At 23.7% G+C, this 27,980-nt stretch overlaps 2 protein-coding genes and 1 long non-coding RNA gene across 4 annotated transcripts; 2 read left to right on the top strand and 1 right to left on the bottom strand.

Moving 5' to 3' along the window:
- Positions 1–268: 268 nt before the first annotated feature.
- LOC135927404 (uncharacterized) lies at positions 269–599 on the bottom strand. Its single transcript, XR_010572075.1, has 3 exons — positions 459–599; positions 364–420; positions 269–311 (listed from the first exon to the last, which is right to left on the bottom strand). It is a non-coding gene; the product is annotated as an uncharacterized LOC135927404 (long non-coding RNA).
- A 10,045-nt stretch (positions 600–10,644) lies between these two features.
- On the top strand, positions 10,645–13,357 carry LOC135926310 (uncharacterized). 2 transcript variants are annotated; one of them, XM_065462136.1, is made up of 7 exons: positions 10,645–10,724; positions 10,770–10,892; positions 11,057–11,396; positions 12,220–12,328; positions 12,371–12,439; positions 12,500–12,639; positions 12,688–13,357. In XM_065462136.1, exons 1-4 carry the CDS (start codon positions 10,696–10,698, stop codon positions 12,226–12,228), a joined length of 501 nt encoding a protein of 166 aa, XP_065318208.1. In that variant the 5' UTR covers positions 10,645–10,695; the 3' UTR covers positions 12,229–12,328; positions 12,371–12,439; positions 12,500–12,639; positions 12,688–13,357. The 2 variants fall into 2 exon arrangements, with proteins under 2 accessions (XP_065318208.1, XP_065318207.1); XM_065462135.1 differs by having other exon boundaries at positions 11,057–11,508.
- On the top strand, positions 12,244–22,858 carry LOC135926821 (uncharacterized). The gene is made up of 7 exons (XM_065462751.1): positions 12,244–12,328; positions 12,371–12,439; positions 21,029–21,115; positions 21,162–21,233; positions 21,285–21,298; positions 22,069–22,113; positions 22,755–22,858. Exons 1-7 carry the CDS (start codon positions 12,244–12,246, stop codon positions 22,794–22,796), a joined length of 414 nt encoding a protein of 137 aa, XP_065318823.1. The 3' UTR covers positions 22,797–22,858.
- The last annotated feature ends 5,122 nt before the right edge of the window (positions 22,859–27,980 follow it).

The following is a 27,980-nucleotide window of genomic DNA, read 5'->3' as shown; positions in this document are numbered from 1 at the left end:
GGAATATATGGGAAGATATATGAGCAAAGAGGGGATGTGTAAGCTGAATGACTTTGAGTATAACCTATTTTAAAATTTGTGTTTAGATAATGGTTATATAATATGTTGTACCTAAAATTACAATATTTATTTAAGATTATTTATAATTTTTAACTTGGATTTGAGAGGGTCAAGGATTCTCCATGAGATTGAGAAGATATTTGAGATACATCTATTTAATTTATAGTTAAATAATATTATTTATGATTTTTAACTTGGATTTGAGAGGGTCAAGGATTCTCCATGAGATTGAGAAGATATTTGAGATACATCTATATGATTTTGAGTTTATTGTTTTATAATTATGTGATAAAATATTCTTACCTTGAAAATTTGAACTCAGTTGTTCTAAGATAATGTTTGATGATAAAGGTGAAACATCTAAAATATAATAATATTTAATTACAATTAAGTTTTACTTTGAATAAGTGTCTAAATGACATTTAGTTATACTAAAGTCACAATTAATGGTGAGTTTTGCTCTCCCACCACATCTTTTGCGACAATAGTGGCACTTTTACCAGATTTGTGCTGTAAATACTGATATCCCAAATATTCTATGTAGTCTTTATTTTTTATTGTTTTCTAAAAAAAAATTTAAATGTAAATAAAATTTTCATATCTATAAATTATACAGAGTTGGACAGTACCGCGAATACTTGTATCTAAGATACAAGATCCTTTTGTATCTTGTACTCAGTATCATATTGACATTTTTAATAAGATACTAGTATCTGTATCTAAGATCCTTTATTTTGAAAAGAATCTTGATCTTTTTCATTTTCTTTAAAAAGATACAGATACAGATTCTTTTTAATATTCTTGTTTAAAACATTTACATATCACACAATGTAACTTTATTTTCTTCGTGAAATCTTGTATTATTTTCTTTATTTTTTCCCGCTATATTTTAAATATATTGCTAACCAAAATTAGTTGGAAATGTTATAGGTCACAAAGATAGATAGATTAAAAATAACAACACCAAAACTAAATAAGAGAAGGATATATTTTATATATAATATTTTTTAATTTGTAAAAGGTTTAACAATCATAGTAGTGAAGATGAAATTATGGAGATGGGCTCTCCTGAATCAAATCCGAATTTTAAAATTCTAGATGGAAAATTTTATAAAGTAATTCATGTGAAAAAGAACAAGGTACTAGCTGAATGTCAAAATTGCACAAGTAAAAAAAGTTATTAAAGGTTCAACAAACTCCTTTACCAGTGGCGTAGCCAGGATTTTATCATGGGGGGGGGGGGGGTTTAAATTTTTTTGGGGGGGCTTCGCCCTCCAAACCTCCCATTTTTTTTGAACACTTAATTGCTTATATTTTTGGATTTGTTAAAATTGTTTTATATTTTTATTTAACAAAATTTTAGGGTATTTTATTATATATTTTACATTCCTTTATTTAATCATGTATATATTTTTATTAATTAAAATATTTTCAAAATGTTGATATTTTATATAATACAGATTTTAATATTAAAAATTATAATGTATTATGCAAATAATGGTATTTAAAAAAATATGATGATATTATCTTTTAAATAATACTTTTTTTACAAAATTGATTATATATTAAAACTAATAAAATTTTATTGCTATTTTTTGATTTGAATTTAAAGAGAGATCTGCTTTTCTCTGAGATTTTGCTAATTCATCTAGAATCAAATTTTTATCTAAAATAATCTCCTTATAAATATTCAATAGGGCTAATCCATTTAAACGTTTTTCACCGGTTGTGTTTCTTAAATAGGTTTTTAACCTTTTTAAAGTTGAAAAAGACCTTTCATTAGTGCAATTGCCAAGGTAGCTAAAATAATTAATAATCTTTTGATATCAGGCATAGAATCTAAAATGCAATTACACATGGAAAGGGCCTGCAGAGCATTTTTTGGTCTCAAAGAATACCCTATTCTGTCAAGATTTTTATACCAAAATTCGACATCACAAAGTAACTTATCATATGAACTTACTAAATCATCAACATAAAACTCTGAGATTTTTTTAATATCCTCTCGTGTTTCAAGTGTAATCAACAGTTTAGACTCAACCGGCAAAAGAAAATAAAAGCTTTTTAAAATATAATTATGACTAATAAATCTTTCTTTTAATTGAAATAAAAATGTATCAATAGGGGAATAAAAATGTTTATTTTATAAAAATCCTCAATCGTAGATGCATCAATATTTGATCGATTGGATTGTCTAGAGACTACTCTAGGTTTAAAAATTTCATATCCAAGCATATTAGCAATCTCCTTTACTTTTTCATATATTTCATGAATTTTTTATCCACATTCTCTCTGATATTTGTTAATATTTCAACAATATCCTTTGTTCTATTCATAATCTCCCTTAAATCCAAATCAATTTTTTGTAGCCTTTTTCTAAAATCATATGTATAATTAAATAAAAAATAAACACATTCAATTGAAATTAAAAACTGTGGCTTAATAATAGCCTGCAAAAGATTTTCATAATCTGCTGAATCTTTTTCCTTGTGATATATAAAATTCTAGTGCTGCAAAGACAACATCATATAGTTCAATAAAGAATTTCACCTGTCTTTCGATGAATCTGGTTGGACAAAATCTTTTTAGTTTTTTTTTTGATTTTCTGAGTCAATATCATGATACGTTTGAATAAATAACTCCCTTTTTTTGGGTGGTGTGAAATTCATATTGAAAATGAGAAATATATATTTTTATAAAATGGAATATGACAAACTAAACAACTTTTATGAAATGCAAAATAATATAAAATTTATTTAATAAATATAAAAATAATCAAATGTGTATATCTATTATTATTTATAATAAATTTAAAACATAAAAATCAAGCGTTTATTAAGAATTTTTTAAATTAAAATATTTAAAAAAAAAATTAAAAAAAATTTTTTTTTTTCATCAAAATCATAGGGAAAAAAATGAGACAGATCTCAGGAGATCCCAATGAAGGATTTTACCTTCGCCAGCAGATTTCCCTGGAAATTTGCCGGTCTAATTTTTTAAGCATTCATTCTTCTCTTGGATGATATATACCTACCTTTTTTTTAAATATATATATTTTTTTATAGTATCCATTTTAATATATATTTTTTAATCCTCTGTAAATTATATAATTTATTTTATAATATTTTTTTTAAAAATAAAAAAAAATTAAATTAAAAAAAAAATTTTTTTTAATTTTTTATGGGGGGTGGGTTTGAACCCCCAAAACACCCCCCATGCCTACGCCACTGTCCTTTACAAACTTTGTTAAACATATTAAAGTATATTATATTTTTATTTTATAATTATAAACATAATAATACCTATACTTAAGTCCCTCTTAGATAATTGTTATTAAAAATTTTTATAGAAGATGGTTGATTACAAATTAAAATCATTTTGGATATATATTTTTTAGGGGTGTGTCGATACCATTTTTTGGAGGCCGATCCGATATTCCCGATATTAAATTGATATCGGCCGATTACCGATCGGATATCATATCTAATTTTGTATTCTGTAAAGATACCAATGGTTTTAATTTTTAATATACTTTTTATTAGTATAACATCTATAATTTAACTATACCATAATTTATGTCATTTAAATATATTATAATGATGAGTAATAGTTTATATTCAATTCAATTGCAATTCTAAAAGTATATAAAATATTTTTATTATTAAATCACTTTTATATAATAAATAATAACATTAATCTATATACACAATAAGTAATAAACAATTATATTATGAAATTTGAAATAAATATTTAAAATAATATTTAACATTAATATAACGAAGATTTCTTTTTAGAAATACCAATATTTCCAATTTATCAAGCTTGCGGCGATAATAACTGTCAATATCACCAGCTTCACTAAAAACAGATTCTGAAGAGAATCTCGCACACCTTTATAAACAGAATGCGTAAAAAAATAACAATATGGCAGAATATTTATTAATTAATTATTAAACATAATAATTTTCTTTAATGCATTTTAAATTGATTAAATTTTGTAAATAAATACTGTAATGTAATTTTACTTATATCATAAATAAATGAAAGTAACTAATAAAGTTAAATTCTACCTTATTATAATAATTTTATTAAGAGCCTTTTAAAATTATCTAATATTTTTATATATCAATTGTAGCTTAAATATTTTCTCTAATAAGAACTTGCTAAAATAATTATATATAAAATATATTAGGGATGTGCCGATTTTTTTATCAGATCGGATAGGGCCGGTTTCACTCATTTTAAAATATCGATTATCCGCCAATATTATAAAATTTGATCCGATATAAAATGGCTTCTTTAACAAAAATAAAATGTTATAAAATTTAAAAAAAAATTATATATAAAATCATTTATTTTTATAAATAAAATCGAAATCCATTTTTATGTATATTTTTTTAATAATAATTATAATATAAAGTTGTACATTATTATGATATTTTTTATATATAATTAAGGATTTTGCAAGAAATATATAAAAAAAATTTGAAAAGAGATTTAAATGATATTTATATAAATGATATTACAAACGCAAGAATTAATAAGTCATATTAGAAAATAAACTAATTTAAATAATACATAAAAATCACAAATAAGTAATGATAAATACTTATTAAATATTATGAATAAAATAAAACAAATATATTTTTTTAGAGATGCCATTTAGCCATATACTCCGAATATAAGCTATATTTAAAACAACACAGAAAATAACCTGCACATTCTAATAAATCATTTGATTTTATTTTTTTTCTTATTTGCAAATTTTCAACTCCCATTAAATATACTACTCTTCCTTCCCTGTTTAAGCTATGAATGGGCAAAAACTAATATTAAAATTCCTGGTTATTATAATTAATTTATTAATAAATATTTTATTAATCATTGCAAATAATTCTTATATGTGTATGCTATGTTCTTCACAAATAAATAATAAAAACTGTATTTTATAAACTATTCTAATTTAAATGGTATTTATAATTTAAAAGCATCTTGTATTTAAGATACTCTAATTTAGTAAAAGATACAAGTATCATTTATCTTGTATCTTTTTGATATTTGAAAAAGATACTAGTATCTGTATCTAAGATTCATTTTTTTTATAAAGAATCTATATCTGTATCTAGATTCTTTTTCTGGAGGACCTGCCCAACTCTGAAATTATATATACTTTAATATCTAATTTCCTAAGCTAAAGTAAATTATTTATGCTTTCTGCTACGGTTTGAATCTTCATTTTTTAAATAAAACACTAGTAGCCATCTTTGGGATTTTCACTGGTAACAAAATTGGGAACATCTCATTTTTTAGCGATTTTTCGTTTAGCGATTTAGAACCGATACCAGTCAAGCCATATACATTTTATTAAAGAATGATGTCAACAGCCTTTTTCTTATTAATATTTCTCAAGACAAAAAACAATTAAATGAATGGCTAAACCAAGCCACCTTAATCTAAAAAAAAAATTAAATAAATAAATATATAAAAAATACATAAATAATAAAATAAAATAAATAATAAAATAAATAAACTTAAAAAAATATACATATACCTATTTTATACATAAATCAATAACCTCAATTACTCCTACTTCCTTTTTTCACTACTTATTCTTTACTACTATCATTTTATTAAATACTAGCTTTATCCACAAAAGATACCGTAATTTCTCTAAAATTAAACGGGCCCTGACACAAGGCCGTAGCTATGGGAGGGGCCCTGTGGGGGGAGGCAGGCCCATCCAAAAAATTTTGGCCCACAAACTTGGCCCCAGAAAAAATCTTTGGCTTCCAAAAATAGCCCCCATAAATTTTTCCGCCCCCCCCCTTCTCTACCCCCCAAAAATATTTGATTATTTTTATATTTATAAAATAAATTTTAAATATTTATTCAAAAAACATGTCTTGTTTGTAAATTTCTTCCTATCATGTTTTATTTTTATCCGATAATAAATCATCATTCATTCATATTTTATCATTTTCATGTGTGTTTGTGTATAACATTATATAGACGCTTAATTATAACGTTTAAATTATACTTATTTCAATGATAATTATTATATTTATTATGATTCAATCACAATATTACTATCTTTTAAAGGTGTCTGATTGGGTTCAAATCATAAAAAACCGGGATTTTCTGAAGCTATAAGTGGTTACTCAAGGCTTGATATATATATCAAATCTAAGGATACAGATTGATACCGATCTTTAAATATTTATTAAAGTAAAAAAGGCAAAATAATATTATCTAAGCCCGATATAACCATTTATTTAAAACATTGGTGAATATTTTAGCATTTTAAAGAAAATACTGAGATAACAACAATTTTGGTAAGCCAACAAATTAACCTAATCTTTACGATCTTAAATCAATATTTCATGATATTTCTTAACATACAGGAGCTACCCTTCCGTGAAACTGGTCAACAAAAATTACTGATGCTGCAAACGTAGAAAACATAATTTATTATTACTGGACTACTTATAGCAATATTTTCATACACCATCCAAATAGATCCTGAATTAAATAAAATTATCAAATTAATACTCTAAAATGCCTAATATACATCACCCCAGATTTAAAACGAAGTAATATCCTATTATGGCAGATATAGTTGAACATATCTCAGATAAATATAACAAAAGTGAGATGCCTTTTTTTGTCTTAAGTCTGATGAGACAAAAGATGTATCAGGTTGTGAAACCTGAGCATTATTATTCGCTATATTTTTTTGTGGAGAAATCCAAGAAAATTTAATCGGAATTATTAATTTACAGTGTTTTACTGCTGAAAGCATTACTGATTGCATTTTAAAGCAACTTAATGCGTTAAGTATTAATTAAACGAATATGATAAACCAAGCATATGATAGTGCAAACGTTATGTCTGGCCAAAATTGGAGGAGCGCAAACTCTACTTCAAAAAAAAATTAATATTGCTACAACCACATTTTGCATCATGTGGAAAATTGGTATAATAATATTGTTAACATTTCTAATTTTTTTAATTTATTCAATGCATTGAATAATTTTTTAGGCGGTTTAACGTATCCTGTAAATATGCTGGCCATACTCTTAAGAGACTTTTAGACCAGAGGTGACAAGTCATTTAGAAACATCTTACATCATTTATGTTAACTTTGAGGCTATTGATGGAGTATTCGTTTATTACTATAGAACTCTAAATTCAGAGGTTTCCAATGATTATGTAGAAGTTTCTGGTCTCTTATCTCAATACGTGCCATTATAATTTGTGAGATATTAATAACAATAGATCCACTATTTAAGTATCTTCAGTCTTAGATACTTATCAAGTGGATGCTATAAATTGTATTGATTCCATGATCAATATATTTAAAAAATATAAGAAGCAATAATTCTATTGATTTTATTAGAATAAAGGCTTAAAAACCTATAGCAAAATTTAATCTCACTCCCCACAAATCATCAAGTGTAGTAAAATGCCTATAAATCCAATATTTTTTAGTCGAAACCAAATTACAATTTTATTGCGAAAAAAACTCCAATTGGAGTTCTTTAAAATGGAATTATAATGAAATTATTGATTACTTTGTTGATAATTTTTTAGATAGATTTATACAAGATGATTATAATCTTCTATCAAGTTTTAATGCATTGTCCTTCTTTGATAGTGATTATTTTATATCGGACAAAATAGCTCGATTAAAATAATTATTAAACTTAAATATGGAAATTTTACATCATGAAATGAAAATAGCTATAGGATTATTAGCTGCAGAAGTTAAGGAAACACATAATTTTGAAAATATTCGAAATATTATGTATTAAAAAAATATCATCATGCATTTAAAGAATTGTATAAATGCTACTCAGCAGCCATCATCATTGGGGTACCAACGGCTTCTTTCTCTCTCTATAATAAAGGAAGTTCTGCACCAAAGGGTCGATGAAAGATAAAAGTAAGAAAATTTAGTATTGATGGCTTATGAAAAAAAAATTAAAATTTATCATTTAATTCATTTATGTTAAAATTTAAAAGTAATCGTCGTATTATATTTTAATAGTATTTTTGTATGTTCATATTATAGTATTATTCTGTATTCATATAACATTAATAGTAAAAATACCCAAAAATTTATTGAATGTTTAAATATATGTCTTATTTAAAAAAAATAGTGGCTTCCTAAGTAAGCAGCTGTTCCCCCTAACTGAAAATTCCTGGCTAGGCCCCTGCCCTGACAGTAGGGTAAATTAATGTCAATCCTTTTAGTGGATGTTAGCTCATCCACGAGAGGTACCGTAAGCCCTCTTAAACTAAACGGGCCCTGACAGTAGGGTAAATTACTGCCAAGCAGTGGATGCAAATCCACTGCACTGGATACGCCCTCTTTTGGGTGGTGGAAGCCACTTAATTGTGTGTTTCCCCAGTGAAGGACAAGGCAAGACAAATACTTATAAAACAAAATTTTAAATTTATACACAGATTCCCAAAATAAATTAAAATATGAATGGTATTCAAAAACAAATGAAATTACTAAATAAAAGCTCTGATTAATTCGATTAATTTGGTTGTGGGTGAATTGTTCTGATGATTTTATATAGGGTTTAACATTTCCTCAAAATTTAAAAATCTTCAAATATCTTGCTCTTTTAAAGATCAAAAAAAATTGAAGATTTTTTCCTAAAAAAATTAGCATGCTGAATGAAGACTTTTGAGCAAGAAAAAATTTTTTTGTAAAAAAAAACTTCTATCATTTTGAGTAACTAATTTGGAATATTTTTAATATAAAAAATCTTTTTTTTCTCCTTTAATTTTTAAAACCAGGGGTGGACTGGCCAGTAAGTCTAGTGGGGAAATCGCTTATGGGGCCTCGAGATTTTACAAATTTGGGGGCATTCTTAGCAAAGAAAAGAGAATTTTTTTTAAAAAAATTGGCATAAAATCTAAATATGTTTTAATAGAAATTTTTTTAAAGATTATAAATTATAATTATTAAATATTAATTATCTGGTGGAATTATAATCACTATAAAAAAATTCATTCATGTAAAAATAAAACCATTTATTGTCTTAAAATAAATAGCCGCAAGTAAATATTAAAATTAATTTATGCATTATTTATTGTTTATATATAGAAAACACGAAATTATTATTATAATATAAACATTTATTGTAAATGGACTGAAATGAAAATATTAAACAACACAAGCAAAACCATACTCCATAAAAAATAATTATATTAATGTTAAATAATATTGAAATACAAATATGTTTATGTATGACATAGGCGTAGCCAGGATTTTCCTAAGGGGGGGGGGGAATTAAAAAAATTTTGGGGGCTTCGTCCCCAGACCCTATTTTGGGCGGGGCTTCGGCCGGGTTACCTTAGTCTATATATAGTCATAAAAATTTTTACAAGATAGGAGGTTAATTTTAATAAAAAAAATAAGCCTGGAACAAATATTAAATATTTTTATTATTTTATATAAAATATAATAAATTACTTGTATATACATTAATATTAAAGAATGGTAATAATTTATTCCAAACAAGTATAAGAAATTTATTTATAAAGAGTAGGTATACATATAGTTGATATTCCTCTATTATAAAGAATTAGTTACAAAATACTAGGTAAAATTCCACTTTTACAGACATATTTGAGAGTTAGAGAATATATTACATTTAATATTTAACAAATTTTACTAATTAATGCTTGATAATAAATATAAATTTGCATTCAATTATTTAACGCCATCAATTTATTTTTAATAAAAATTGATATTAAAAATTAATCTTCATATTATTCATCCCACAATGTCTTTAAAATATATTTTCTGATGTACTTATTAATATTTTATAGTTTTCTGTAAAATATATAATTCGCTAAATTAGTTGTTTGTCATATGATAATTGATAAATTTAGATACACTGTAAATCTACGACATATAATATTCTATTGTTTATATTGTACTTTTTTTATATTTAATTTATGATTTAATTTTATCAATAGTTTTATAATTATATTTTACTTTTATTATGATAAATAAATTAAAATTATTCACTTTTTATAAAATTATATTTGATATATTATATTATTTAGTAATTTTATGGATCTATTATTAATAATTATAATACATTTCACTTTTGTCTTAAGACTTATCTTTGGCTTATATTCCATTTCTTAAAATACATTTTTGGTTATTTATTTTAAGTCAAAACCGTTTAATTGCGAAAGCTTGGGACAAAAATATTTAAAAAATTCGCAATTATCCGATTTTTCGCAATTATACGATTAAAAACCAATAATTTATTTATTTAAAATCAGTTTGTGTTTTTATGCAAATATTTATCATCTATATATATTTTAAGCATATAAACTATCAAACTTTGTAATAAATACATTTTTTATGTACCAACTATATATATAAATTTGAATAAGTTATAAAACTAAAAAAAATCAATTTTTAAAATTTATCTAGTAAACATATGTTTTTGTTGCCCGCGTAAGGCCACTTCCAAACACGACGTTTTTTCAAAGCGATAAATAACAAATTAAGTAGATGTGTGCTTCCAAACCAAACGATTTTTTCATGCATACGATTTTGCGATTATTTTAATAACAAACTAGCTTGATTTTTTTAACGATTAAATGGCGTCTGATACAATTGAAATGAATAAGTAATTTTTTTTAACGTTAATATTCAATAAATGAAATGATTTTAGAGGAAATTTTGTATCTGAATTGATAAATTTTGTAGAAGATCATGATGATTTATGGAACCAATCTAATGATAATTATTCTAATAGATTATTAGTAGATGAACTATGGACTTTATGTGCTAAAAAGTAGAACAAGACTTTATATTGAAAATATTGACTATTTTATAATAATAATTTTTAATTAACAGACTTTTTAATTAGATACTATTTATTAGTAAGCATGGAATAAATTTTAATAATTTATATCTTTATTTAAATAAAATTATTTTTTATCCTTTATTATTTACCAGGCTTGATTCATCCCCAAATGTCTGTAAATTAAAATGGAAGAATTTGAATTCTTATTTAAAGGAAAAGAGAAAGAGAGAAGAAGTGCATTCAGGGGATGCTGCAAAAGCTAGCACTTTATGGAAATGGTATTCACTATCATTTCTTACTACTTCCACCACACCAAGAAAGACACTAAATAATATCACAGATAATAAAGAGAATGTAAGACCTGTAAAAAGGGCTAGAGTAACAAAAGACCCAATGGAAAGATATTTTGACAAAATGTTAGAAATTGATAATGACCCAGATAGATTATGGTGCCTGTCTTTGGTTGATAATGTAAAGAAGGTGCCAAATGAAGTTAAGGACGCCATGAAAATTAATGTGCAAACTCTTATTTATAATTATATAAATAATATTATAGTAGAAAATGTTTAGTTTAAATAGTTATGTATTATATACACATACAAAAGTAATTTATTAATTTATATAAACATACAAAAGTAATTTATTTATTTAATATATAATGATAAAATGTTAAATTAAACATATATTTAAGAATTAAAATAGTCTTTAAATAATTCTGTAGCAATGCAACTTTTGCTTATTCTGCTACTATAAGAGAGTTGTGAATAATTAAGGCCCGTTCTTAAGTATCTTAAATGGTTTTTATATATATTAATAACTAAATATATTACCTTAAAGTAACAAATAATCTCTTTTCAGGAGATATTGTTGTTTTTGCATTTGTTTGTTTATGTATAATTCTAGTTTCAATTTTGTTAAGTATATAATAGAAAACATTCCTAGATAATCCAAGATAGTGAAAGAATTGCGAATCATTTAAATTCTCATTTAAATTGATATAGATCATATACAGATCTCTTTCTTTATAAATTATACTTACTTTTCGTTTTTTTTATAATGTATCCATAATAAAATATCTAAGTTATAAGATTCATTTTAAAAAAATCAGCTGTAAAATATAAATCGTTGCTGTTTGAAAGTAAAAAATATTCGTATCGTGCCGCATGATATACTTTTTTTTTTGTGTTTTGATGTTTTGTCGCGTGACTTTTTGCTTAAGGCTTAAGCTTAAAATTTGTATGCTCAATTTAACAAGCTGATTGATCAATATATACTTTATATATAAATATTACCTTATGATTCCTTCACATTTTAGAAAATATGATAGTTATATACTACTATGTATTACAAATGCACCAAGCTATCATGTGCGGGTAAAGGGATATTTAAAAACAATATCTTTAATGTATCCAAACAATGCTCTGGTATATTTTTTATTAATCTTATATAAAATAATCATATTATAGCTCTTGCCTGCTTAGAAAGTTTATCTAAAATATTTTCTCCAGCATCATTTGAGACCATAACCAACCCAGGTAAATTATAGAATATATTACTATTATGCTATTTTGTTAACCTGAAAATTTTCTTCTTAGAATATATTGCCAATATGCTATCTTGTTAACCTGGAAATTTTCTTCTTAGAATATATTGCTAATATGCTATCTTGTTAACCTGGAAATTTTCTTCTTAGCATCAATTGATATAATCCATTCAGGAACTCCAACCAACCAAAGTAAATTTAAAATATGCTATCTTGTTAACCTGGAAATTTTAATCTTAGCATTACATGATATAATCCATTCAGGAACTCCAACCAACCAAAGAAAATTTATAATATGCTATCTTGTTAACCTGGAAATTTTAATCTTAGCATCATTTATAATCCATTCAGGAACAATTAATTTTTTTAAAGCAAAATGCCCAATATAAATTTATAAAATCTAAATTTAATAAAAATCTACTATTTTCTAATAATTATTTATATTCTCAAAATAGAGAAAATTATTATATGCATACATAGATATTTATTAATTATTAGGTTTTTACCTAAAAATTCACATCACTCTTTATCAATATTATGATCATGCTGTCAAAATTTTCATTTTTTAATGCTTTTTATGCCAAATTTACACCATTTTATATAATATTGATATGCAAAAAGTAATTACCCTAATTTTATATATTACTATTGAAATACAAATTGTAATCATCATTTTATATACAATTAATATTCAATTGCAATATATACAAATTTTTATACACCACCATCAATATACAGTCTTAATAAATATAATTTTATAATTGATATGCAAATTGCAATCTTTATTTTATATACCTTCATCAATATATAGTCTCAATAAATATAAATTTATATACTATTGATATATAAATTGCAATCATTATTTTATATAGCATTATTATACAATTGCAATCATTATTTTATATTTATCAATCACAATAATAATATTTATATATACTATTGATATAATAGCAAAAGTAATAATAAAATTGTTAGGCTTATATTTCATTATTCTTACAACATGCATGCTTATTCATTATATCATATTATTTATAAGTAATGTTGTTAAACGGCTCGATTTGAGCCGATTTTTAAAAATGGCTAACTCAATATTTTATCCAAAAAATATTAGGCAAGCCAGCAGACCTTGCTCAGAGGTAGCATAAAGGTTTGGCATCTATTAGCTAAATCTCGAGGCTTAATCAATATTTTGCTATCGAAAATTTGAATTAGCCGTTTTTAAAAACTTGACTCAAATCGAGCCTTTTAACAATATTTGTAATCATAATACGTATGATAAATAGATTTCCTAGTAAGATAAGTAACTAGAAACCTCTAACAAAATAAATCTCATATTTATAGGGATAACAAGTATAAATCCCTATGATAAAAATTTTTTTAATGGAGTTCCTAGTAGGAAAAGAGATTAACTTCCCATTAATCATTAGAAATCTAAAAAAAAATTAAATATGAGTAAATCTGATATTTATAGGAATAAAAAGTATTTATCTCAACGATAAAAATTTTATTAATGGAGTTCCTAGTAGGAAAAGAGATCAACATATTCCCATTAATCATTAGAAATCTAGAAAAAAATTAAAATATGAGTAAATCTGATATTTATAGGAATAATAAGTATAAATCTCTACGATAAAAATTTTATTAATGGAGTTCCTAGTAGGAAAAGAGATCAACATATTCCCATTAATCATTAGAAATCTAAAAAAAAATTAAAATATGAGTAAATCTGATATTTATAGGAATAATAAGTATAAATCTCCACGATAAAAATTTTATTAATGGAGTTCCTAGTAGGAAAAGAGATTAACATATTCCCATTAATCATTAGAAATCTAAAAAAAAATTAAAATATGAATAAATCTGATATTTATAGGAATAATAAGTATTTATCTCAACGATAAAAATTTTATTAATGGAGTTCCTAGTAGGAAAAGAGATTAACATATTCCCATTAATCATTAGAAATCTTAAAATAAAATTAAAATATGAGCAAATCTGATATTTATAGGAATAATAAGTATAAATCTCTACGATAAAAATTTTATTAATAGAGTTCCTAGTAGGAAAAGAGATTAACATATTCCCATTAATCATTAGAAATCTAAAAAAAAAATATGAGTAAATCTGATATTTATAGGAATAATAAGTATTTATCTCAACGATAAAATTTTATTAATGGAGTTCCTAGTAGGAAAAGAGATCAACATATTCCCATTAATCATTAGAAATCTAAAAAAAAATTAAAATATGAGTAAATCTGATATTTATAGGAATAATAAGTATTTATCTCAACGATAAAAATTTTATTAATGGAGTTCCTAGTAGGAAAAGAGATTAACATATTCCCATTAATCATTAGAAATCTTAAAATAAAATTAAAATATGAGCAAATCTGATATTTATAGGAATAATAAGTATAAATCTCTACGATAAAAATTTTATTAATAGAGTTCCTAGTAGGAAAAGAGATTAACATATTCCCATTAATCATTAGAAATCTAAAAAAAAAAATATGAGTAAATCTGATATTTATAGGAATAATAAGTATTTATCTCAACGATAAAATTTTATTAATGGAGTTCCTAGTAGGAAAAGAGATCAACATATTCCCATTAATCATTAGAAATCTAAAAAAAATTAAAATATGAGTAAATCTGATATTTATAGGAATAATAAGTATAAATCTCCACGATAAAAATTTTATTAATGGAGTTCCTAGTAGGAAAAGAGATTAACATATTCCCATTAATCATTAGAAATCTAAAAAAAAATTAAAATATGAATAAATCTGATATTTATAGGAATAATAAGTATTTATCTCAACGATAAAAATTTTATTAATGGAGTTCCTAGTAGGAAAAGATATTAACATATTCCCATTAATCATTAGAAATCTTAAAATAAAATTAAAATATGAGCAAATCTGATATTTATAGGAATAATAAGTATAAATCTCTACGATAAAATTTTTATTAATAGAGTTCCTAGTAGAACATATTCCCATTAATCATTAGAAATCTAAAAAAAAAAATATGAGTAAATCTGATATTTATAGGAATAATAAGTATTTATCTCAACGATAAAATTTTATTAATGGAGTTCCTAGTAGGAAAAGAGATCAACATATTCCCATTAATCATTAGAAATCTAAAAAAAAATTAAAATATGAGTAAATCTGATATTTATAGGAATAATAAGTATTTATCTCAACGATAAAATTTTATTAATGGAGTTCCTAGTAGGAAAAGAGATCAACATATTCCCATTAATCATTAGAAATCTAAAAAAAAATTAAAATATGAGTAAATCTGATATTTATAGGAATAATAAGTATAAATCTCCACGATAAAAATTTTATTAATGGAGTTCCTAGTAGGAAAAGAGATTAACATATTCCCATTAATCATTAGAAATCTAAAAAAAAATTAAAATATGAATAAATCTGATATTTATAGGAATAATAAGTATTTATCTCAACGATAAAAATTTTATTAATGGAGTTCCTAGTAGGAAAAGAGATCAACATATTCCCATTAATCATTAGAAATCTAAAAAAAAATTAAAATATGAGTAAATCTGATATTTTTAGGAATAATAAGTATAAATCTCTACGATAAAAATTTTATTAATGGAGTTCCTAGTAAGAAAAGAGATCAACATATTCCCATTAATCATTAGAAATCTAAAAAAAAATTAAAATATGAGTAAAGCTGATATTTATAGGAATAATAAGTATTTATCTTAACGATAAAAATTTTATTAATGGAGTTCGTAGTAGGAAAAGAGATTAACATATTCCCATTAATCATTAGAAATCTAAAAAAAAATTAAAATATGAGCAAATCTGATATTTATAGGAATAATAAGTATAAATCTCTACGATAAAAATTTTATTAATGGAGTTCCTAGTAGGAAAAGAGATCAACATATTCCCATTAATCATTAGAAATCTAAAAAAAAATTAAAATATGAGTAAATCTGATATTTATAGAAATAATAAGTATTTATCTCAACGATAAAAATTTTATTAATGGAGTTCCTAGTAGGAAAAGAGATTAACATATTCCCATTAATCATTAGAAATCTTAAAATAAAATTAAAATATGAGCAAATCTGATATTTATAGGAATAATAAGTATTTATCTCAACGATAAAAATTTTATTAATGGAGTTCCTAGTAGGAAAAGAGATTAACATATTCCCATTAATCATTAGAATTCTTAAAATAAAATTAAAATATGAGCAAATCTGATATTTATAGGAATAATAAGTATAAATCTCTACGATAAAAATTTTATTAATAGAGTTCCTAGTAGGAAAAGAGATTAACATATTCCCATTAATCATTAGAAATCTAAAAAAAAAAAATATGAGTAAATCTGATATTTATAGGAATAATAAGTATTTATCTCAACGATAAAATTTTATTAATGGAGTTCCTAGTAGGAAAAGAGATCAACATATTCCCATTAATCATTAGAAATCTAAAAAAAATTAAAATATGAGTAAATCTGATATTTATAGGAATAATAAGTATAAATCTCCACGATAAAAATTTTATTAATGGAGTTCCTAGTAGGAAAAGAGATTAACATATTCCCATTAATCATTAGAAATCTAAAAAAAAATTAAAATATGAATAAATCTGATATTTATAGGAATAATAAGTATTTATCTCAACGATAAAAATTTTATTAATGGAGTTCCTAGTAGGAAAAGATATTAACATATTCCCATTAATCATTAGAAATCTTAAAATAAAATTAAAATATGAGCAAATCTGATATTTATAGGAATAATAAGTATAAATCTCTACGATAAAATTTTTATTAATAGAGTTCCTAGTAGAACATATTCCCATTAATCATTAGAAATCTAAAAAAAAAAATATGAGTAAATCTGATATTTATAGGAATAATAAGTATTTATCTCAACGATAAAATTTTATTAATGGAGTTCCTAGTAGGAAAAGAGATCAACATATTCCCATTAATCATTAGAAATCTAAAAAAAATTTAAAATATGAGTAAATCTGATATTTATAGGAATAATAAGTATTTATCTCAACGATAAAATTTTATTAATGGAGTTCCTAGTAGGAAAAGAGATCAACATATTCCCATTAATCATTAGAAATCTAAAAAAAAATTAAAATATGAGTAAATCTGATATTTATAGGAATAATAAGTATAAATCTCCACGATAAAAATTTTATTAATGGAGTTCCTAGTAGGAAAAGAGATTAACATATTCCCATTAATCATTAGAAATCTAAAAAAAAATTAAAATATGAATAAATCTGATATTTATAGGAATAATAAGTATTTATCTCAACGATAAAAATTTTATTAATGGAGTTCCTAGTAGGAAAAGAGATCAACATATTCCCATTAATCATTAGAAATCTAAAAAAAAATTAAAATATGAGTAAATCTGATATTTTTAGGAATAATAAGTATAAATCTCTACGATAAAAATTTTATTAATGGAGTTCCTAGTAAGAAAAGAGATCAACATATTCCCATTAATCATTAGAAATCTAAAAAAAAATTAAAATATGAGTAAAGCTGATATTTATAGGAATAATAAGTATTTATCTTAACGATAAAAATTTTATTAATGGAGTTCGTAGTAGGAAAAGAGATTAACATATTCCCATTAATCATTAGAAATCTAAAAAAAAATTAAAATATGAGCAAATCTGATATTTATAGGAATAATAAGTATAAATCTCTACGATAAAAATTTTATTAATGGAGTTCCTAGTAGGAAAAGAGATCAACATATTCCCATTAATCATTAGAAATCTAAAAAAAAATTAAAATATGAGTAAATCTGATATTTATAGAAATAATAAGTATAAATCTCAACGATTAGTAAGAAAAGAGATCAACATACTCCCATTAATCATTAGAAATCTAGAAAAAATTAAAATATGAGTAAATCTGATATTTATAGGAATAATAAGTATAAATCTCTACGATAAAAATTTTATTAATGGAGTTCCTAGTAGGAAAAGAGATCAACATATTCCCATTAATCATTAGAAATCTAAAAAAAAATTAAAATATGAGTAAATCTGATATTTATAGGAATAATAAGTATAAATCTCTATAATAAAAATTTTATTAATGGAGTTCCTAGTAAGAAAAGAGATTAACATATTCCCATTAATCGTTAGAAATCTAAAAAAAAATTAAAATATGAGTAAATCTGATATTTATAGGAATAATAAGTATTTATCTCAACGACAAAAATTTTATTAATGGAGTTCCTAGTAGGAAAAGAGATTAACATATTCCCATTAATCATTAGAAATCTTAAAATAAAATTAAAATATGAGCAAATCTGATATTTATAGGAATAATAAGTATAAATCTCTACGATAAAAATTTTATTAATGGAGTTCCTAGTAAGAAAAGAGATCAACATATTCCCATTAATCATTAGAAATCTAAAATAAAATTGAAATATGAGTAAATCTGATATTTATAGGAATAATGAGTAAAAATCTCTACTATAAAAATTTTAATAATGGAGTTCCTAGTAATATTAACCATATTGTATTATATATAATATTGAATTATAAATAAATTATATTAAATAGATAAATAATATTATTAATATATAAAATATGAAATATATAATATAAATTATTCTATTTTAATTATATATTAATTATATTAATAATATTAATTATTACATTATAATTAAATCATATTATATAATTATATATTACTAAAATTTATATTAATATAAATTATATATTTTTATTTATATTAAATTAATTTAATTACTTTAAATATTATATTAATAATATATTTTGTTAAATATTACAATTATATATTTTTATTTATATTAAATTAATTTATTTACTTTAAATATTATATTAATAATATATTATGTTAAATATTACAATTATATATTTATTAAAATTTATATTAAATGATTTTAATATTAATTATATAATTATATTAAATATTTGATTAAGGTATTTACTAAAATTTATAATGATATTAATTTAATATTAAATACATAAATAGAAAAAACTATCTAATCTGTAAAAGTCAAATTTTTGATATTTTTTTAAATCTCTCGCTTCAAACTTATAGGGGCCATTTTGACAGCCATTTTAGCTTATTTGTCTTTTTGTTATTTTTAAGAGTATATAAAGCGGACCCGAACTAAAAATATTGCGAAAAACGTGCCTCGGAAAACGTTTTGATAAAACGTGGTGTTTGGAAGTGGCCTAATATTTGTTAATAACATTTTACCACATTTTATTTAAACATATAAATCACTATATTTAAGAATATATTCAAATGTTTCCATTTTTTTAAATATAAATCGAATAATAGGTAGAACAACAATAGTATAATAGTTAGACAAGCTAATAATTTTTCTTGATAACCCATACTTATAAATGTGAAACACTTCTACAAGCAATTCAAATTCACAAAAAATTATTCAATTAGAAAAATATAAACATTTGATTTCATATATATAACTACAAATTTATATCAATTATTTGTAAATATATGCCAATAAAAAAGACAGGTTTGTAATAAATTTATTTAAAAAAAAGCCTATTTTCCTAATTTTTTTTAAGCTCAACAATAGCACATTTTTTTCAATTCTAATTGTTCTGTCCCAAACATAGAATTATATTTATTTTAGTAAAAAAAAGAAGCAATTTTTTTTGCTGGTTTTCTTAATTTGCAATTTTTATTTAAAAAGTTTTAAATAATATAACTAATAATGATATTTACAATTTTTATCAGAGAGTAATCCAGAAAAATAATAATCTTTAAGCTCAGTATTTTACAAATCTATAAACTGACAAGATGTGCTTATTTTAATTTACATAACTTAATTTTAAATGTTAAGTAATTAAATAATAAATATTAAAAAGGTTAGGCTTGAAAATTAAAGTTTATTAAAAGTGTCATATTTTAATTCACATATTTGATTTGAAATTCTCTGCCTATTCAAAATAAGATATATCCACAAATAGCTTGTTGTTAGATTAAATTATAAGATCTCTAGATTTCCTTCACCATTTCAGAACTTTAATTACCTTCTATATTATCTAATCTTTTTAAAATAAACTTATGTCTAATATTATAAATGTAAATGTATAAACAGGCCATGTTAGAATGAAAGTTTATTAATACCTTGTTAATCAGTGGCGTAGACAAGGGGGGGTCGACCCCCCCCCCCCCCATGGAAATTTTTTTTTTTTTTTATAAAATAAAAAATTATTATTTTTTTATTGCGAATAATTATATTTAAAAAACGGTTTCAATTTAGAGAAATAAGATAATATATAATACAGTATGAATATGAATATCACAATGAAATATATTTATAAAAAAAGGAGTTTTAATTTTAAATGATCACATCGTTTAAAAATATATATAAATTATATGAACTAAAATATTAAATAACAATAAAAGAATAAAGATATATTGTATGTAATTTTAATTTTTTATAATTTTTAAATATGGATATCCGTAAGTTTTTTCGTCAACAACAAAAATAAAAAGGTATATAAAAATTTAAGTTGTGTAATTTGAATTAGAAATATATATAGATATAGATGTTGCTCTTGCTAGTAAAAATCAGCCATCAGTTGAGTTGGTTTTCGTTGTATCCTCAGATGACGAAGGTAATGGTATTATTTATAATATCTTTTATTTAAATCTTGCAATTAGAAAGACCAGACATACCATTACCACTCCATGGGAAAACCAATGATGAGTTAGCTACAAAATCATCAAATGATGGTATATATTCTAAATTATTTATAATTTCGAATATTTTTTAATTAAAATAAGAAACATTATGTGTTACAAAAGCATGTGAGCTATCAGTTGATTTAGCTGGAAAATCATCAAATGATGGTATAGTATTTATTTTAATTCCATTTTTTTTATTTGTAAATTATACTATTTTCATTTTGAGTTATTAAAATTTTGCAATGTACGATATTTAAAAGTTAGTCATTTTTTTGTGTTATTCAAAAGGTAGTACATTATAAGCCAAGCAGAGTTGAGAAGTATTGAAAACAACAATAAGAATAAAGATATATTGTATTTGTAAATAATTTCTGGCATAGTTAAATTAGAATATTAAATAACAATAAAGATATTTTGTAAATATTTTCTGGCTTGGCATAGTTAAATTAGATATTTATAAATTTAATTATTAAATATATATTTTTAAATTTAAACTATTTAGATAGTTTGTTTTGTTTGTAAATTTTAAGTTTTTATAATTTTTAAATATGGATATCCGTAAATTTTTTTGTCAACAACAAAAAGAAAAAGGTATATATTAATTTATTTATAAAATTTAAGTTATGTAATTTGAATTAGAAATATATATGGATGTTGCTAGTGAAAATCAGCCATCAGTTGAGTTCGAAGGTAATGGTATTATCAATATCTTTTATTTAAATCTTGAAATTAGAAATACCAGACATATCATTACCACTCCATCTCCATGGGAAAACCAATGATGAGTTAGCTACAAAATCATCAAATGATGGTATATATTCTAAATTATTTATAATTTCTAATATTTTTTAATTAAAAATAGAAATATTATGTGTTACAAAAGCATGTGAGCTATCAGTTGATTTGGCTGGAAAATCATCAAATGATGGTATAGTATTTATTTTAATTCCATTTTTTTTATTTGTAAATTATACTATTTTCATTTTGAGTTATTAAAATTTTGCAATGTACGATATTTAGTTATAATTTTAAAGTTAGTCATTTTTTTGTGTTATTTTGCAAAAGGTAGTACATTATAAATCAAACAAAGTTGAGCAGTATTGAAAACTTGTATCTACAATACAAACAGAGTTGGGCAGGCCCTCCAGAAAAATAATCTAGATACAGATTTGTTGTGAAAAAATGAATCTTAGATACAGATGATTTATCATTACCAATTAAACTAGAATAGTTTATAAAATACAGTTTTTATTATTTATTTGTGAAGAACATAATTATTTTCTTAAAATCTTTTGTATATACAATCTTGGGCAGCTTATAATATTTAGGAACTTATTTTCATAATTTAAATATTACCATCCTACAAATATAAAAATATTAATTAAAATTGGTAAGATATTCTATAGTAATTTCCTTCTACTTGTATCTGTCTTTAAATTTTTATTAAGAAACTTTGATATCTATCTGAGATACATTTTTTATAATCCAGATTTTTTCCTTGTGCTGCTCAGCTCTTAACATTGAAATTCATATTGAAATATATCATTTAAAATCTAAAAAAAAATATAGAAACACCACACCGTTCTCAAAAAGATGTTTCACTTTACTTAAATTTTCATTTTAAAAATGATAATGAAAAATTGTTAGCTGTTGAAAATATTTGGATACCTGACAAATGTTATAAATTTCCATTGCCCTTGGGCAAAAGAAATTTAACCTTTCACTGGCTTAACAAATATAAGTGGCTTGCTTACTCAGCCGATGAAAAGGGCGCATTTTGTAAAGTTTGCGTCATATTTTCCCCAAGATATGCTGGAAATGGGTTACAAAAACTCAAAACATTGGTAAGTCAGGTGTACATAAGATGGAAAAATGCGCTCGAAAATTTTAATTATCATCAAAAAAATAAATATCATCTTAATTCCTGTGAGATAATGGATTCTTTAAAAGAAATCTCAATGAATCAAAAGATATCAATATCCAATGTATTGAATAAAATTTTTTTTGATATTGTTACAAAAAATCGATCAAGAATAATTATAATTATTGATGCTATCATTTAGTTAGGGAGGCAGGGCTTGGCGTTAAGAGCTCATAGGATATCCCCTGGCCCCCTAACACTTACATCCCCTTCTCACAATGAAGGAAATTTCAAGGAATTATTGAAATTTTAATGTAATAATAATGACAACTACCTAAAGCTTTTTGAAAGCTCCTCTAAAAATGCTACTTACCTAAGTCCCACTATTCAAAATGAAATAATATCAATATGCAATCAGTTTATATTAAAGGAAGTTTCTTCAAAAGTCAAAGCATCACCATTTTTTAGTGTTTTGGCGGATGAAACTTCCGATATTGGTAATATTGAACAACTATCCATAGCAATAAGGTTTATTGATATGGAATCAGGTAATTATAAAATGAAGGAACTATTTGTTTAATTTATTGAATTACCGGACACTAAGTCAGAAACGATTGCTAATCAAATTATTAAATCACTTCAAAACCTGGATTTAAATTTAAATCTACTGAGAGGCCAAGGGTACAATGGAGCTCCCTCGATGAGTGGCCATGTTAAAGGGGTCCAGTCAAGAATTAGAGAGCTTTATAGCACAGCTCTTTATGTTCACTGCAGTTCACATTGCCTGAATTTGATGATAACTGAGGCATGTGAAATTAGAGACATCCGGAACAGTTTACGTAAAAAGATTTTGATTTAATGGAAATTTATTAGATTTTATTATGTATTATAGATATCTTTATATAATTTTTATATATTTTTCAAAATTTAGAAACAATATCGTCGGTTTGTGACTTCTTTACCCCACCCAAGAAGAGGGAGATTTTTACCCAAACGTTAAATGAAATTGATTCAAAAAATTCAAAAAAAAAATTCAAAAGATTTTGTCCCACAAGATTCATTGAAAGACAACAATCGGTGAAGGTTTTTATCGAGTTATATGAGGTTATTTTTGCGGCACTGGAATCATACATATTACGCAAAGAAAATGATTCCGCAGATGCGGAAAATCTTTTACAGGCTATTACGAAGCCTCAATTTTTAATTTCAATTCAATGTGTTTATTTTTTATTTAATTATACATATGATTTTAGCAAAATGTTACAAAAAATTGATTTGGATTTAAGGGAGGTTATGAATAGGGCAAAGGATATTGTTGAAATATTAACAAATATCAGAGATAATGTGGATGAAAAATTTCACGAAATATATGAGAAAGTAAAGGAGATCGCTAATATGTTTGGGATTGAAATTTTTAAACCTAGAGTAGTTTCTAGACAATCCAATCGCTCAAATATTGATGCATCTACGATTGAGGATTTTTATAAAATTAACATTTTTATTCCACTTATTGATACATTTTTATTTCAATTAAAGGAAAGATTTATAAGTCACAATTTTATTTTAAAAAGCTTTTATTTTCTTTTGCCGGTTGAGTCTGAATTGTTGATTACACTTGAAACGCGAGAGGATATTAAGAACATCTCAGAGTTTTATTCTGATGATTTATTAGGGTCGTATGATAAGTTACTTTGTGATGTCGAATTTTGGTATAAAAATCTTGGCAGAATAGAGTACTCTTTGAGACCAAAAAATGCTTTACAGGCCCTTTCCATGTGTAATTGCACTTTAGATTCCCTGCCCAATATCAAAACATTGTTTTTTATTTTAGATACTTTACCGATTAGTACCTGCACTAATGAAAGGTCTTTTTCAACTTTGAAAAGGTTAAAAACCTATTTAAGAAATAGCACCGGTGAAAACCGTTTAAATGGATTAGCCCTATTAAATATTTATAAAGAGATTATTCTAGATAAAATTTTGATTCTAGATGAATTAGTCAAATCTCAGAGAAAAGTAGACCTCTCTTTATAAATTCAAATCATATAATTGTAATATTTTCTTAGTCATAAAATTTTTATATGTAAAACTTAATTATAATGAATTTTTAGTCATGATATTTTTATACTATATTTAATAATAGTATTGCACCTACAATAAGAATTATTTATATAATATACTCATTTGTATTAAATATAACTGTTAAATTATATTTTTTTAAATTGCATACAAGAATTACTTATATTTTATTGTAATTTTATTTTTTTAAAATATAGATATTTACAATCAATTTTTAAAATAGTAATCTGTATAAAATTTCTAATTTTGAAATTTATTTTTTGTATATAAAATAAACACATAGTAAAATAAAGGGTTTATACTAAATAAAATTGTTAAATTGTATTTTTTTAGCAAGAATTACATATTTTATTGCAATTTTATTTTTTTAAAATATAGTTATTTACATTCAATTTTTAAAATCTGTATAAAATTTATATATTTTGAAATTTATTTTTTTATATATTATTAAAATATATACATAGTTAAATAAATAAAGTTAATAATAAATAAAATCTCTGCAAAATATTGTTATATGCAAAAATTTAATTAAAATAATTATTTTTAACATAGAATAAATTGAATTAATATACAATTTACTTGATAACATTTTCAAAATAATGCTTTCAGTCGCTTATTAATTATAAATTTGGCAAAAATTTTAATTCTAATATTTTTTAATATTTATGCTGACCTGGGTATAATACACAAAATATTGGCAAATTTTGATAAAAGGGTTTGGGGGCGAAGCCCCCAAAAAATTTTTCACCCCCCCCCCCCCCCCCCCCCCCATGGATCAATCCTGGCTACGCCACTGTTGTTAATATAATATATTATTTAACTTATTTTATTATACATACATGCATCACAATTATAAAATAATGTAAAATTTAATAAAAATATTTTGCGAGAGTTTGGCTAGATTCTGGAGTAAATAATTTATTTTCTACTCTATTTTCTAGCTTAGTGAATCTTGGTCCCTTAGATGATGTGCTGTAGTTGTGTATTTTTACATTAACTTTATTTAATATTCAATGTCAATCAAATAATATTTAAATGTAGATTCGTAGATTTTATATTTAGTTTTATAAAATATCATGACATTTTTATAAGTTATGCAAGTCGAATATAAAATGAATTAAATGACAATCAATTAATCTGGGAAATTTTATGAAAAGATAAGAGTCCTTTGTTCAAGATTTATGATTATTGTGTTATATGATAAATAAAATTGAAAGTTTTGGTCATTCATAACAATATGAATTATAAATTGGGCCTAGTCATTATACAATTCCTTTATTTACTAAGAATATATTTCATGATAAAATGGTATATGATTGCAATTCGTATATACATGCATGATTGATTTGTATATGACATTTATAACATTAATAATATATAAAATATATCTCATTTATAACATATCCCCACATATATGATCTTACAACTACTCAATCAGCCGATTTATAGGTTTCCTAGCTCTTTGTGTTTCCGCGTTTCTAGTTTTCCGTTACCTTCCACATTTTCTAAAATCCAACTCTCTATTTTTTATATTTTCTTCCTCTCTCTCTGACTGCATATTTTCTCCATTTTCTTCCTCTCTCTCTGACTCCATATTTTCTTCCCCTGGCCCAGACTTCTCCATTTCTGTAGCGTGTGAAAGTGATTGCCGTGAGATTTCGAATTCTCACACTATCAAAATCTCACGGCTCATACCGTGTGAAAGTGATTTCATGAGATTTTAATTTTTATCGCTTCAAATACATTAGGGGCCATTTAAATATTCAGAATCTTACGGCTAATCAATATTTCAAAATCTCATGGATTTTTTTAAAATCTTACATTACGAATTCAATATGATTAGATTTTCTCAAATTTAAAACGTCAGATTTTAATGTAGCTATCAAATTGAAAATATTTCTATATAATACATTTTAATTTGAAAAGAATGGAATATTGGTGAAGTAAGTTTTTAACTAACACACTATATTATAATATTAGTAATTTTAAATACCTGTCATGAAAACTTTTAATTTTAATTTATCGCTTCAAAAACATTGGGGGCCATTTAAATCAAAATCTCACAACCCATCCGTGGGATTTTGATGGTGTGAGATTTCGAAATCTCATAGATCATTTTCACACGTTACACCAGGTTTTTTTTAAAAAAATTATCAGGCCCGGCCTGGCTGGCCCGGCCCGATTTTTTTTAAAATAAATTATATTTATTTTTGATTTTTATAGCTAATGGCGATTTCAAATATTTGGTTTAAAATATATAACTCGGCCCGGATATTTTTTCTAAAAAAATTTTCAGGCCCAGCCCGGGTGTTTTTTTAAAAAAAAATTACGGGCGCGGCCCGGGTATATTTAAAAAAATTAAAATACGGTCCGGCTCGGGGGCCGGCCTGCAAGTCTGTGAAAAACATACCTAAGAAATACAACTTCTAAAACTAGATTGAATGATTTGGATTTTTTGAATATTCATAGGCATTTTACGCCAAGCAAGGATTGATAATTGAAAAATTAGCTCAAAACATACAAAATATAATTATTCCTAAGAAATTTTTGTGTATTAATTTATATTTCCAACATTTAAATTTTTTATACTTTATATATTTTAAAAGCTCAAAAAATTCAAATTTCAATTTTGGGTCATTTAAGTGATTCATATCGTGGGTTATATTCACTTTATATTTTATAATTCACATTTATTTTATAGTTTTTCAATGCCGGTTTATATATATAATTTTTTTAATTCACATTAGTTTAAAATTGTGTATTAGAAAAGTTATTAATCCTAATAAATTTATGCTTAGTATTTTTAATTAACAATAATATTTCTTAAAAAAATTTATTATCCCCCCCCAGACCAA

This window comes from Gordionus sp. m RMFG-2023, chromosome 3, assembly GCF_954871325.1.
Source record: "Gordionus sp. m RMFG-2023 chromosome 3, tfGorSpeb1-WG-v2, whole genome shotgun sequence".
Classification (NCBI taxonomy): Eukaryota; Metazoa; Nematomorpha; class Gordioida; order Chordodea; family Parachordodidae; genus Gordionus; species Gordionus sp. m RMFG-2023.
Note: the sequence above shows the minus strand (reverse complement) of the source record. Positions and strands in the feature narration are given on the sequence as shown.

Coding starts and splice junctions, on each gene's coding strand:
- LOC135926310 (XM_065462135.1), top strand. CDS start 10,696: ATGGCGTCTGATACAATTGAAATGAATAA. Junction 10,725..10,769: donor GATACAATTGAAATGAATAA/GTAATTTTTTTT, acceptor AAATGATTTTAG/AGGAAATTTTGTATCTGAAT. Junction 10,893..11,056: donor TGGACTTTATGTGCTAAAAA/GTAGAACAAGAC, acceptor ATTATTTACCAG/GCTTGATTCATCCCCAAATG.
- LOC135926821 (XM_065462751.1), top strand. CDS start 12,244: ATGTATTACAAATGCACCAAGCTATCATGTGCGGGTAAAGGGATATTT. Junction 12,440..21,028: donor TGAGACCATAACCAACCCAG/GTAAATTATAGA, acceptor AATTTGAATTAG/AAATATATATAGATATAGAT. Junction 21,116..21,161: donor TGTATCCTCAGATGACGAAG/GTAATGGTATTA, acceptor TCTTGCAATTAG/AAAGACCAGACATACCATTA.